This window comes from Miscanthus floridulus, chromosome 5 (genome assembly GCF_019320115.1).
Source record: "Miscanthus floridulus cultivar M001 chromosome 5, ASM1932011v1, whole genome shotgun sequence".
Lineage (NCBI taxonomy): Eukaryota > Viridiplantae > Streptophyta > Magnoliopsida > Poales > Poaceae > Miscanthus > Miscanthus floridulus.
In genome coordinates this window covers 2,954,850-2,969,479 of record NC_089584.1, presented here as the reverse complement: position 1 = coordinate 2,969,479, position 14,630 = coordinate 2,954,850, and the positions used below count along the sequence as shown (strand labels likewise).

General features: G+C 46.1%; 2 protein-coding genes across 2 annotated transcripts; both read right to left on the bottom strand.

Moving 5' to 3' along the window:
- Positions 1 to 547: 547 nt before the first annotated feature.
- On the bottom strand, positions 548 to 2,970 carry LOC136451338 (plastid division protein PDV1-like). The gene is made up of 2 exons (XM_066452048.1): positions 2,496 to 2,970; positions 548 to 1,430 (listed from the first exon to the last, which is right to left on the bottom strand). The coding sequence occupies exons 1-2, from the start codon at positions 2,793 to 2,795 to the stop codon at positions 927 to 929; spliced, it is 804 nt and encodes a 267-aa protein (XP_066308145.1). The 5' UTR covers positions 2,796 to 2,970; the 3' UTR covers positions 548 to 926.
- A 363-nt stretch (positions 2,971 to 3,333) lies between these two features.
- On the bottom strand, positions 3,334 to 13,828 carry LOC136451337 (uncharacterized). The gene is made up of 5 exons (XM_066452047.1): positions 13,484 to 13,828; positions 13,246 to 13,360; positions 4,118 to 4,182; positions 3,949 to 4,035; positions 3,334 to 3,867 (listed from the first exon to the last, which is right to left on the bottom strand). Exons 1-5 carry the CDS (start codon positions 13,616 to 13,618, stop codon positions 3,631 to 3,633), a joined length of 639 nt encoding a protein of 212 aa, XP_066308144.1. The 5' UTR covers positions 13,619 to 13,828; the 3' UTR covers positions 3,334 to 3,630.
- Between the last annotated feature and the right edge of the window lie 802 nt (positions 13,829 to 14,630).

The window sequence follows — 14,630 nt, the reverse complement described above, 5'->3', positions numbered from 1 at the left end:
TATGCCACTAGTGATTTCACAGTTCGGTGTCAAGAAATATTTACATTTAACACAGAATTTTACCTTACCTGAATTGTCATTTTTATTAGCAGGAAAAATATATATATACCTGTCAAACCTTCAGCAAAACCATCTACATTGTTCAAGGTAGGGTAAGCAACACTCTGGCAGCAACAGATACTCCCTCAATCCCAAATTATAAGTCATTCTAACTTTCTTGGAGAGTCCAGGCATCCTAAGTTTGACCAATATTTATATAATAAAAGAATAATATTTTTTATTCCAAAAAAGTATCAATAGATTCTTTATTAATTATATTTTCATAACATATACCTATTTGATGTCATAAATTCTTGTAATTCTTTCTATAATTTTGGTAAAACTTAAGATTTTTTTTGACTCTCCAAGAAAGTTAGAATGACTTATAAATTGGAAGAGGGAGTAACATTGTTCAACGTGTTGGGAGAGGATGAGGATGGCAACTGTCAAGGAATGGTCGGCAAGGTACATCTAAGAACCATCATCTCATCAAGGAACAAGAATGAAGAAACAAGTAACTGCCTGCGACATGGATTCAATTCAGCAAAAGATCGCTCATCAGGGCATCTTGAGCAGCAAAAACGCCAGACAAAGGCGGTGTGTAGCAGGCAACATAGATCAACAAACTACGGTCACACCAATGGTGTGCACATATACAGGCAAGCGACCAACTCCAAGCAGAGCAAACGTAACAACATCAACAAAGGTTCTCCTGCCTAAAGGGATGCAGTTCAGGATCAAAATCCATCGAAATGACAACAGACATCAACTAAACTGAACTGATCTGCAATATTACCTAGAGGACAACATGCGAGAACAACCTTCTACTGCGATACTTTGTCCTAGCGAATCATGTACAAGCAACAAATAAGGCGACACAAAATCCCTCAACCCCTGGCTAGTGACACATCAAGACGAGCCGTTCTACTGCCGCTTGGAGATGTTCCGAATCGCGATGATGAGTCCTTCTCACTGATCCTCCTGTAGCTGTAGTTACCAACTCCTGAGCTGTGTGCCCCTGAAGCTAACCACCGCAGCTGCAGCACCGTAACAATTCCGAGAGCTAAAGCTGCACTGTTCCCTAATGCACAACCCAAACTTTTGAGATTGAAACAGCTCCCTGCAATAGCAAGACTAGAAGATACCATCCGCGCAAAGAAATTTGGACCCTTTGTAGTGTTACTGGAACTGTCAGCGCACTTCTCAGGCTTGGTAGCTGACAGAGAAGGCCAAACATCCTGGTAGACATTGTGGACGAAGTCGGACGCCTCATCTATGACTTCGTGATTTTTCCCATGATGCTCTTTTAGTCTTATTGCAAGCATGATGCGGCTTTGCTCCAACCTTGCTAATGCAAAATCTCGTTCTGCCTGTTGCTGTGACTGCACAGCCTGAAAAGAAAGAACCGTTGTGCAGTTAGACAATGCAAATGCAGACTAAAAGCATTAACGTGATTATTTCCTATAATAGCCACAGAACACACTATATAGATGGTAACAAACAACATAATTTATTCTACAAGTTTATCTATAGAAATGGAAAGTTTAGATTTCAGAGCAGTACAGAAATATTAGACATTTAACATTTAGATGCAACCCAGCTCAATTTTTCAAGATAATTTGGCATGTTGAATGAGAACGAGTACAAGTGCTGAAACCACATAATAATGATAAACAACTGTAAACATAAAGGATGTAGAGAACTGAAGTTCTCTGCTCCAACCATACCATGTAATAATACAATCAGAGTAGAGCTTTTGTTCATAATCACGGTATGGTATGGACAGACCAATCGAAATGTGCTTATGCACTCAACAATATCACTGCAATAATTTTTTTTGAACGCAAATATCGCTGCGATAATACAATCAGAGTAGAGCTTTTGTTTATAATCATGTTATGGTACAGACAGACCGATCTAAATTACAAATGTGCTTATGCACTCAGCCATATCAGATATCACTGCCTACTTGCCTGAAACCACCAAACATCGCCATGAACTTGCATCGCATATAACCATATCACAAAGGATTTAAACAAGGTCTGGCTACAAGATGGATACAGGCCAATTGCCCAAATAACTTTTTCTTTAAGAAAATAATTAGCCCAACCACATGCAGATCTGCCTATAAGCGATTCATCCAGGTAATTCACTAATTCCCCTCTTCATCAAGAAAAAAAATGGAAATCGGCACCCCGCGATTGACTAGTTCCATTCTCAACCGCACAAAATCCTACCGTGGTTTCAAGCCTGAACATATCACTCGCTTGGAAACCACCCGCATTTGCAGTCACACCAAGTCCCCAACACCAGTCGAACATTCTTTTTTTTTTCAACAAACTAATAAACAAATTCGCAGCTCGCATCGAGCACAGAAGATCGGATCGCACGAGCAAGACCGAGGGATAGTTTAGGAGGAGAGGAGGGAGGGAAAGTCAGGTCAGGAGGGGGCTCACGAGAAAGCACTCGAACTGGTCCTCGAGGTCCTCGAGCGCGGCGCGGATGGCGTGCAGGCTCCTGGCCTCATCAGCCAGGGTCGCCAGGGCGGCGACCTCGTCTCCACCGCGAACGCCGAGACCCAGACCCCCGCCCTTGACGTACACGAGGCCGGCGGCGGGCTTGTCTCCGGAGGCGGAGGCGCGGCGGCGGACGGCGCGCAGGAAGTGGGCGCGGGAGAGGGCGTGGATGGCGTCGCTGACCTTGTCGTGGAGGTCCCAGATGGTCTCCAGCACGGCCTCCGCCTCCTCGGGCCCCATCGGGAACCCTAGGTCCGGCCGGAAGGTTCTAGAACATTCGGACGCAGGGGGGCTGTTTCGATTTCGAATCGAGAGAAGAAGAGGAGGCGTTGGACGACGACTCACCGTCACTGAACTGGTGTGGTGGGGGTTTTGCGGCGCCTCATTTTTAGCCGAGTCACAGTAACTGCATTTTAGCCGTTTTATTCGCCGGTTATTACTGTTAGCTCGGGTTGAAAATGTCAGCCAGCTCCTCCACTGAACCACGAGTCCATGTGTTTATCTACCATAATCTTGTACAGTCACTGGGCATGCAAAGATATCGATTGCCAAGAAATTGGCTTTGTCACCACTGCTAATGTGCTTTGTTTTAAAAATCGTCTAGCACCACCACATCATAGGGGTGGCTGTCAAGTGCCAAAACGAACTGGAACAGAGGATAAGTCTCTTCCATCAAAACGAAATTGGCAGTGTTGCAGCTGAACAATTTGAAAGGTATTCCTTTTGCAGAATGAAATCAATCTAACATTTTAGGGGCAGCAGCATTTGGGCCTTCGATAAATACACCTAGCTTTGATCATATCCAAGATGACAAGACAAATATGTAATCCCAGGCACATGGCGGCCAGACAAACATATTTAGAAGCCCAAAGATTTAAGGGCATAAGACTGAAAAAAAAAACTCTTTTTTTTGTCTGAATCACATCCTGGAGGATTACATTGTTTCAAGGATTACTTCAGAGATTCCAGCAGAGTAAGGAAATGTCTTAGTTTCAGAACGACTACAAGGTGCCATTTTAACATCTCATCAACCATCTATCTTAATTCAAAACCTGGTTACAAAAGTGTGTTTCCTTCAACGTCTCTTCCTTCTGCCCCCCTTCTGTTTACCCTTCCCCTTGTGCTTGCCCTTTCTCATCTTCGGTTCTGGAGCGTCCCTCCCTGATGGTTTCGGTGGCGCCAGAAGATGCTTGACGTCCAGTATACCATTCTTAAAGCGCCCTTCTGTGGCCCTAAGAACTCGGTCCTCTGGTCTAGTCTTCTGAGCTTTGGTATTCTTGTCTCTTTTCCCAAAGATCCCAAGTAGTTTTTCCTGTATAGAGTTCTCATGTCACTCCTTGTCTATGTCCTTGAAAGAAGTTATACAAAGTGTAACAGATAAGCAGTAGCATACCTCTTCCATTTTCTTTTGTTCTCTTTTCTTCTGATTTTTCATAGCTGGCTTCGCGACACTCAATGGTGTGCGGTGCTTCTTAACGGCCTATTTCAGATAGCATAAACATTGAGATGATGAAAAAAGTTTCAAGCCAGAACATGTAGAGGTAAAAAAAATGAGAGATTACCTTTCCACCCAACTCAACGACTCTACGGTTCTCGATTTTCTTCCGCCCCTTAAATGTAGGGGCACCTAAAAAAGAAGCATCAAGTGAGTGACTGTACATCTCCAAATCCTTGATAAGTGTTTATGAAAGATGGAACAATACAGGGAAAAGGTGCAGATAAATTGAAGAAGAACAAAACCACATAAACTGAACTCAAACAAAAAAACATCCTTCTCCTCTTTCCTCCCGAATGAAAAGGAATAACAATTCTGATCCCACTTCATCAACAGCATAAAAAGTTGAAAAATAATTGCATGAACAAGTCGGAGCCTTTCAAAACCTGATAATACGACTATACGAGGATCAAGGTGCACTGATGCAGCATTCATTTCTATAGTTTACAGCTACTTAAACCAAAAGACTATAGAGCAAGCTGCTCGACTCACCCAATCTAGGTTTGAAAATATAGATGAAACTAATTTACATGCACTAGTCTATAGTCTGTTGCATATGAATTTAATTTCAAATGCTTCACATTTACCTTGAGCAGTGCGACAGTTTGGTTTACAAATTGTTGTTATCTCTACCTATCGAATCACGGGTCCAAGCTCGGGCACCCGATAGCGCCACGTCGCCCGCTATCCCTCTCGCCGTCTGATCCGCCGAACTCGTGATGTCCTCCGTCCGATCACGGTTTTGGTTCAGGTCTCCACTCTCCACCCACTTCTTCAGAACCCGAACAATCATGAACTTTCTCGCGGCTCCACGCCTCCACCTCTCGCGCCGCCGTCTGCCTGATCTTCCCGGCTGTCCCTGCCACGGAACGAGGCAATCCACCGGCGTCGGCCGCGCTCCCAGCCGTCATTCACTCTTCCCTCCTCCTTCCACCCCTTTCCTTGCTTGGCGCGCCACCTCCTACCGCTCCACGCTCGAGCTCGAGCTCCAGGGGCTGCAGGGACAGCCTCCTCATCACACAACGCTCAAACGCTCCGCCTATTTGCCTGCTTCTCTTGTGGCGCCTCCTCGTCCGCGGCGTAGTCCTCGATGCCGTGGTCGGTACAGCAGCACGAGACGAGAAGAAGCTAGGCCACAGAAAAATGGTGGAGGCCAAGCGGAAGCGACCGTTGCCATGGAGCTCCACCTCATAGCTCTCTCCCATGTCCCCAATGTAGACACATCACCTTCCTGCTCCTCTCCTTTTGCTGCCTGCCTCTATGGCCGTCGAAGAACAAGCAGAAGTCTAAGCGATGCCATCCTCGGATCCTGGCCAGGCCCAGTAGTATGAGCAACGGGCTACTGCAGTATAGTGGCGGGAGGTCTCCATCTCTGCTGCGCGGCCACTGCCACGTCCGCTACTCAATTCGCCCAGCCGCGTTCTCCCGCTTGCACGATGCTCGCCCGAGCAGGCAGGCCCTTCCACTCTGTCTTTAGGGGATTTGTCCGAGGAGGGGAACGAGCAGTGGACTCCGTGGTCCTCAGCAGCCTCTGCACATCGTGTGCTCGACGAATTGCCCATGAGAACTCCAGATAGTTGAAGAGTGTGAAAAGGCTCGGTCTAGCAGCAGGCACGGGAGCACGGCCATGGAGCTGATGCTTAGCCTGGAGCTCCAAGCGGTTCAAGCCACAATAGATGCAGTAGACCATGAAGAGATCATGCCCGTATGATTATTGGGTCACATCATTTGTTTGAAGTCTCAAAAGGTTTGTTTGTATCATTATATCCATCGTATCGTATTTCTGTTTTCCTTCAATCTTGGTTGATGTGTTTATAACAACTTAAATAATGTTTTTGTAGATTGTACGGAGCTATCACAAAGTGAATGACTGCAATCGAAGTATGTACAGGCACCGTTCTACCACTATAATATTAAAGTTGATCCAATACACATTTCTTTAGTATTCTAACCAGGTCGACAATAGTCCCAAATCTGTAATATTTTACATCTCAGTTTCATTACCCTCGATTTGGAGCTTGAGCAATTGTTTGCAGAAATAGAACCATTAAATGAATATAGAACCAGGCTGACAATAGTCTCAAACATGTAAGTTTTACGTTTCATTTTATTCACATGGAGCTGATGTTAAACACAAAAAAATCAATTAGTTTTACCTCTTCAAATATTCTGGATATAATACCAATTAAGATACATGGTAGAAATTTAGCGCTGATCCATTAGGACAGAAAATAGTTGCTTGAACATTTTGTCAAGATTTACCAAGATTTTACTGTTAACTGTTAGAGATATGTGTGTACTTTGTATTTTCATATTGCACAAGGGTGCTTCTGCATATTGTACATGTACATATGGTGGCCTTTTGCCCCCTTCTCAGAAGACAAGCTCTATTCTAGCATGGTATCGGAGCCTGGTTTTCGAGCTAGGGTTTACCTCGCTGCCGCCGAGCTCCTGCCGCCGGCTGCGGCTCCTTCCTCGACTCCGTCGCGGCTCTTCTCGTCGCGCCGTCGCGGCTCAATTGAGGCTCGGGGCATGACTCTTCTCGTCGCGTCGTCGCTTGGCCGGCCGCTGCTCCTCACGCCGCGGCTCCTCACCCACCCGCTCTTCTCTCTCCTGTGGCTCGCACCTCCGCAACTCGGGCGTCCGCTGCCCTGTTGCTCCGGAGCTGCACGAGGCTGGGCACGGCGTGCTCAGCCCGCCGGCGTGGCTGCTCCTGCTCCCGCTCCCTTGCTGCCCTCTTGCCTGTGCGGTAGCGGCCCCCCTGCAGCCGAGCGCGTACTCAGGAGCCGCTGCTCCACCCTGTGGCCGCCCGCACCCGCACGAGTCCGCGTGCTCTGTTTTCTTCACCTCCGATCTGGTTGAGTTTGGGTAATTAAAAAAAAGATGGCATCTCCACAGGTTCCTCCCTCTGGTGGTGCTCAAATCCCACGGTGTCCAGTGATTTTCAATGGCACCAATTATCGTGACTGGGTTTCACATACGTGGTGGCATATGCGTGGTCTCTGGCTTTGGGAGTTTCTCAGTGGTGAGCTACCTTGTCCAGCCTTGCCTGCTCGTCCAGTGCAGCCGGTGATTCCTCCAGGAACATCTGAAGATGAACAAAAGAAGTTGCGCGAAGCTTATGATGATGACATGGCTTCTTATGTCTCATTTTCGGGCTTATCGGGCTTGGTTGGATGAAGATGCTCATGCTGGGGCTGTTCTTGTTGCTACTATGGAACCACATCTGGCTGGAGAGGTTATTCGACTTGATCATGCTGCTCAGATGTGGGCCTTTCTTCACCAGCACTATGAGCCCTTTGGTCAGTCTACTTATATTGCCGCTTTACGTCAAGAGCAGTTGTTACAGCAGGGTGACAGTTCAATTGAGGATTTCTTTCAACAACTATCTGCAGTATGGCGTGAGTTTGACACTCTTAGTCCTCAGTTGTCTCCGGACACTTGTGATTCCTGCAGGAAGCAACAGAGCCACTTTGAGCTTCGGCGCACCTATGACTTCCTGACTCGTTTGCGTACCGAGTTTGAGCCTCTTCGTGCTCAGTTACTTGCTCGTGAGCCGTGTGTGTCATTGATGGAGGCTCTTGCAGCTGTTCGTAATGAGGAGACTCGCCTTCGTTCTGCTGGTCTTCATCAGTCGACGTCCTCCTCAGTTCTGGCTACTCAGTCTGGAATTCTTGGTTCTTCTCCCAAAGTGCTTGCTTCAACAGCCTCTGGTGGCTCTGGGACTCGCAACTCAGGTGGCCTTCATTGTAATCACCGTGACAGAGATGGACATGATGAGGATCATTGTTACAAGAAGAAGCGACAGGCTCAGTCTCGCCGAGGTGGGCGTACCTCACAGGCTCGGCCTTAGCATACTGATACATAGCAGGAGATACTCATGTTACTTCGTCGTCTTGCTGTTCCTGCACCTACTGGAGCTACTGGTTCTGTCACTTCTGAAGCTGCTGGTTCTGTCACTACTACCCCAGCACTCTCTGCTGCTACTTCTCAGATTTCCATCGAGAGACCACCATCCACTTCAGGCATCTTGCCATGGATTCTTGACTTTGGTGCTTCTTTTCATATGACGCCTGATAGTATCCGTCTTCTATTTGCTCTCCTTCCATTCCTCTCACTATTCAAACTGCTGATGGCTCCTCTTTCGGTTGTTGGTCGTGGCACTCTTTCATCTTCATTTCATGTTCCCAATGTTTCTTATGTTCCTAATTTGACCATGCAACTTATTTCTGCTGGCTAGCTCACTGATCATGGTTGTCGTGTTATTCATGATTCTGACTCTTGTCGTGTTCAGGATCTCAGCACGGGTCTCCTAGTTGGTATTGGTCCTCGCTGCCGTGATTCTCAGCGTCTTTGGGAGCTCGATTGGCTTCGTCTTTCTTCCGCTGCCTCTGCTGGACTTGTGGGCTCCGCTTCTCCTGCATCGGCTTCTTCCTCTTTTACTCAGTGACATCATCACTTGGGACATCTATGTGGTTCCCGGTTATCCACTCTTGTCCGTCGTGGTGTTCTAGGAAATGTCTCTGGTGATGTTTCATTAGATCAGTGTCAGGGCTGTAAGCTTGGCAAACAGACCCAGCTTCCATATCCCTCCAGTGGGTCTGTGTCACGACATCCTTTTGACCTTGTTCATTCAGATGTATGGGGTCCTGCACCTTTTGTTTCAAAAGGGGGTCATCAATATTATGTCATATTTATCGATGATTTCTCTCACTTCACATGGGTGTATTTCATGAAACATCGCAATGAGGTGTTACCCATATATAAGACTTTTGCTCGGATGATTTGCACTCATTTTGATACTCCTATTCGTGTTTTTCGTGCTGACTCTGCTAGGGAGTATCTTTCGGGTGCTCTTCGCCAATTTCTTTCTGAGCAGGGGACTCTTTCACAATTTTCTTGTCCTGGTGCGCACGCTCAGAATGGTGTTGTTGAGCACAACATCGCCACCTTCTTGAAACTGCCCATGCTCTTATGATTGCTTCTTCGGTCCCACCTCATTTCTGGGGCGAAGCAATCTCCACTACCACCTATTTAACCAACAGTCAGCCCTCATCCGCTCTTAAAGGTGGCATCCCATATGAGCGCCTTTTTGGACATCCACCTGATTACTCCAGTCTTCGCCTTTTTGGATGTCTGTGCTATGTTCTTCTTGCTCCCCGTGAACGCACTAAACTGACCCCTCAATCTGTTGAGTGTGTTTTCTTAGGCTATAGTGCTGAGCACAAGGGCTATCGTTGTTGGGATCCGGTTGCTCGTAGTATGCGGATCTCTCGGGACGTAACTTTTGATGAGTCTCGCTCCTTCTATCCTCGGCCCTCCTCTGATGTTTCTCCTCAGGCCGTTGTTGAGCCTCTGTCCTTCTTGACTTTTCCTGATACACCTATCTCCACTGTGCTTCTTCCTCCCCCCACCATCTTCACCATCTCCACCTCCTCCACCATCTCCCCCACTGCCCTGTGAGCCGCCTTCACACGCTCCTAGGTCCATTTATGATTTCAAACCTCCTGTGATTCACACCTACAGTCGTCATCTCCAGGATCCCTCGCCTCCTGTTGAGTCGTCTTCTGATGTTTCATCTCCTGTTGAAACATCTTCGGTTGCGGATTTTTTCTCTCAGCCCTCCTCACATTATAATCTTCGTGATCATGGCTCGCTGAAACCTGCCGACCGGTATGGCTTTGTTGGCACCGTCCTTTCTGAGCCGACCACCTACCATGATGCCATTTGTCATCCAGAATGGCAACATGCCATGGCTGAGGAGATCGCTGCTCTCGAGCGCACCGGCACTTGGGACCTTGTTCCTCTCCCTTCACATGCTCGTCCTATCACGTGCAAGTGGGTCTATAAGATCAAAACTCGCTCCGATGGCTCTCTCGAGTGTTACAAGGCTCGTCTTGTTGCTCGTGGTTTTCAGCAGGAGTATGGTCGCGGCTATGATGAGACCTTTGCTCCTGTGGCACACATGACCACTATTCACACTCTCCTTGCTGTGGCCTCTGTTCGTGCTTGGTCCACTTCTCAACTTGATGTCAAAAATGCATTTCTTAATGGTGAGCTCCGTGAGGAGGTCTACATGCGACCACCTCCTGTGTATCTTGTTCCTGATGGCATGGTTTGTCGTCTTCGTCGCTCTCTTTATGGTCTGAAACAAGCTCCTCGTGCTTGGTTTCAGCGCTTTGCCTCTGTGATCACTGCTGCTGGTTTTTCTCCGAGCGATCATGACCCCGCCTTGTTTATTCACACCTCGCCTCGTGGTCGCACTCTTCTTCTTATTTATGTGGATGACATGATTATCACTGGCGATGACTTTGAGTATATTGCCTTTGTCAAGACACGTCTCAGTGAGCAGTTTTTTATGTCCGATCTTGGTCCTCTTCGTTATTTTCTTGGGATTGAGGTCTCTTCCACCTCTGATGGCATTTATTTGTCCCAAGAAAAGTACATTCAAGATCTTCTTGCTCGCTCCTCCCTCACTGATCATCGCACTGTTGAGACTCCTATAGAGCTCCGTGCCACTGATGGTGAACCTCTCACTAATCCCACTCGGTATCGCCATATTGTTGGGAGCCTTGTCTATTTGAGTGTGACCCGTCCTGACATCTCTGATGCTGTGCACATTCTGAGCCAATTTGTTACTGCTCACACCAACATTCACTATAGCCATCTTCTTCGGGTCTTGCGTTACCTTCATGGGACCATTACTCGTCGTTTGTTCTTCCCGCGCTCTAGCTCTCTTCACCTCCAAGCCTACTCTGATGCTACTTGGGCTTGCGACCCCTCTGAACGCCACTCTCTTTCTGCCTACTGCATTTTCCTTGGTGGTTCTCTCATTGCTTGGAAGACTACGAAGCAGACCGCGGTATCTCGTTCGAGTGCAGAGGCGGAGTTGCGAGCTATGGCTCTTGCTACCGCAGAGGTTACTTGGCTTCGATGATTACTTGAGGATTTGGCTGTTTCAGTTTATGTGCCCACTCCACTTTTGTCTGACAGTACCAGTGCCATCAACATAGCTCGTGATCCAGTGAAGCATGAGCTCACAAAGCATATTGGAGTTGATGCATATTGCACTCGAGCTCAAGTCCAAGATGATGTCATTGCTCTTCGCTATGTGCCCTCAGAGCTTCAGATAGCTGATTTCTTCACCAAAGCACAGACAAGAGCTCAACATCGTTTCTTTCTCTCCAAACTCAGTTTTCGTGATCCACCCTGAGTTTGAGGGGGGGGGGGGGGGGGGGGGGTGTTAGAGATATGTGTGTACTTTGTATTTTCATATTGCACAAGGGTGCTTCTGCATATTGTACATGTACATATGGTGGCCTTTTGCCCCCTTCTCAGAAGACAAGCTCTATTCTAGCATTAACTACTACTACTACTTTTTCAAAAAGTACAAACTGATGCTTTACTCGAGTTCATAGTTAGCCTTCCTCATCTCAGATCTAACATTAGGTGCAGTTTATTTGCGTTGAACTGATCTGTTTTTAACATTGAGGTTTTTGCTTCACACGCCTATTCCATTAGCAGTGAGAGAATCATATAATGTATCCATTTATATCTCCTGATGTGTATTGTCTAGAAATTCCCACAAGTATTCATCTTACATTGTAATGAATTAGGGAAGAAAAAAATTGCATTTCTCCTAAGATTGCATCTATCTCCTAGTATGTTCAGAAATTATAATTTGATCTTATTGTCATCCATGAAAGTACCATGGATGCTCTGTTCTTGGAAGAGAGCATCAGGCAGAGACAACTGGGTGTGTCACTATTGCAGGGTTTATTCTGTTAGCATTCTGATCAAGCGAATAAAATATAGCATTATAGATAAATCGAAATTGCCAACATTTAAGACTACCGTGAATCAACTTGTAGGGATTGTCGTTAGAACAAGAAAGCTCTTATCAAATAATAAACTAATTGATTACTTATAGCCAGAAGAAACAAATCCTTGGTCCAGTTGATACAATCTCTACAACACTTAATATAGCCCAAGATATTATGAGGTCAACAGTTTGTTATTTCAAGGAACTTGAGATGGACAGCGGCAAACGTGGCTGGCGTTAAATTGGCATTTGTAGCATGTCTCTATTTCTTTAAAGTAAATATATCCTTCCTAAAGTTGATATTTGATCTGCCTAATGGTTGTATTCTGGATGTAAGAATAAAGTAGCCTAATGGTCACTCTGGAAGGATTTAAAGTTAACACCATTCTATGTACCTCATCTTTGTACAGGCAAATTTTATGACAAGCTTGTGATTCCATAGATTCTAATCACGTATCTCAAAACAAGGTAATATTGGTTTAGTGTTGATCCCCAGTTTTGCAGTACAGGATATATACAGATCATGAGAGAAAAAGATTATCTTCTAATCTGTCTTTTGAATTTTTATTTTTTCACCTTGCTAATTTGTGTTATTTCTTTTTGCTACAACTTTGTGATTTCCAGGTTAGATATATTCATGGAAAAATAAAACTACACTCAAATTTGAAGTACCTTCGAGATGAATACAGGCCAACACAAAGATCTGAAAACCTTGATTTTAAGTTGAAATTTGTTGAGGCAAGACTAATACTATGATGTAGAACATTCTGTGGTCGAATGATTTTCTGTTAGGAATGTTTTACTGCATGTATTTTGAACTCAGTAGCATAACATCAGATTTCTTCAGGAGATGCTTCCGAACATGAAGCTTGAATCTCTAGAATGGATTATCATCATCCTGATCAGCGTGGAGGTCTTAATATTTTTATGACATAATCCAAGGAGCAGCTGTAGTGCTCAGCTCTGTCTTGATTACGAGAAGCATATTTTGACCATGGATATTGGCATATTGGATAATTGGAATGGCATTTACAAAATGGTAAAGGATCGTCAAACACAACATGATTAATTGTGGCCCTCTGCCCTGAATCTGGTGTTCATCTATTTTTCAGCATAATTTAGTAAGATTCAACAAGTGATTAATCTAGATGCATAGGCTGGCCCTCTCCATGGAGGAGCGCGGCAACGCCGCGCCCATATTTCTAGTTGTAACCTAACATAGTTGGTAAGGCATGCTGTCCCTACTCCCTACCATATGGCAGAATGGTATAAAATGTAAACAAGGCACGAGAAAAAAAAAACATCGCAATTTCTGTGTATGTGGTATAGTCAAGGTACTATTAATAGGGCACAAACAGTTCTCGAGTAATTACCAATGATCTCAACATCTTTCAACAGCTTCATGATATCAATCTCAGGCTCCTCATCAGATGTGTCAGCAGATTTCTCCAAAACTGGCTCCCGATACATATCCGAGAGACTCGATCCCTAGAAGGGGAAAAAAACGAAGACCATTAGGACGCCAGTGGGATCTACTGTGAACGTGGAGGAACTGCAGCGCCAATTGAACAAAGATGTTCCAGAGAGAAGGCAGGAGAGACGGAGACAAACCATGAAGCTGTGCCGCTCTTTGCTGGCCGACGGCGCCCCAGGGCGGCGGGGCTTCCGGGCACGGGAGGCCAACGGGTCAAAGATCACTTCCGCAGCCGCCTTGATCGGCGTTGGCTTGGGCCTCCCCTTCACCATCCTCTCGTTCTCCTCCTGTTCCCCTTCCCCACAGCCTCGGGCACTGCTGGAGAACGTCACTGCGTCGGCGTGGGACGACCGGAAACCGGAGGATGGGAACGGCGGCTCGGAGAATCGCGAGATGCCAGGCACGGTCGGCGTCGGCCGTCGGCTGCGCCGGCACAGCTGACGCGAGTTGCGAGGGCGGAGGTGGGACTGACTGGTGAGTCTAGGGCTGGCGGATTGGGCTCTTTTTGGGCCGAATAGGATTGAGTTATCCGTCAGGTGTCGGCACGTATATGGGCCGGCCCATCATCCGTAGCTTCGCTGTGCGCCTGTGCTGGTCTCGCGGTCGCAGGGGCACGGCGCCACGCGTTGGCTTGTTACCTTCTGGGCCGTCGCATTGATTTCAAAAAATGAATGAGAATGAAACAAGAGGGAGGCTTAGCAACAGCACCTCATTAGTCATTACTTCCCTAAAAAAAGCACGTCATTGCTCCAAGCGTCCATGAATAAGTGAATTTTCAGAGTCGTCTTAAATTAAACTTTCAATTGGTTTTATAAAAAAAACTATACGTACACTAAAAAGTATTAAATGGAAATATACGTCATGTTGTATCTAATTATATTAATTTTATGTCGTAAATTCGGCAAATCTTACAGAATTTGACTTAGAACAACTTCAGAGGTTGTTCTATTTAGGGAGAGATGTCGTATTACTCTATTTTTTTTTACTTATTGGCAGGAGCGCTGCCCTTCAATTAAGAAGAGAATAGAAGTTCTGATTACCGATTATAAATTACGAACTATTCCAGTTTGATGAAAAGAACTCGACACACAGTAATAAAAGCAACTAAACGGTGAGCGCTAAGGGGATGCAAGTCTTCTCTAATGAGAGGTGTGGCACACACCCGACGCCAAAGCAAGATGTCCTGCTTGATGAGCTCGAAGACTTGATCTGCTCGCAAAGCTTTGGATTCAAATATTCTCCGGTTCCTCTCCTTCCATAAGTTCCAGGTTGCGTACATTAACA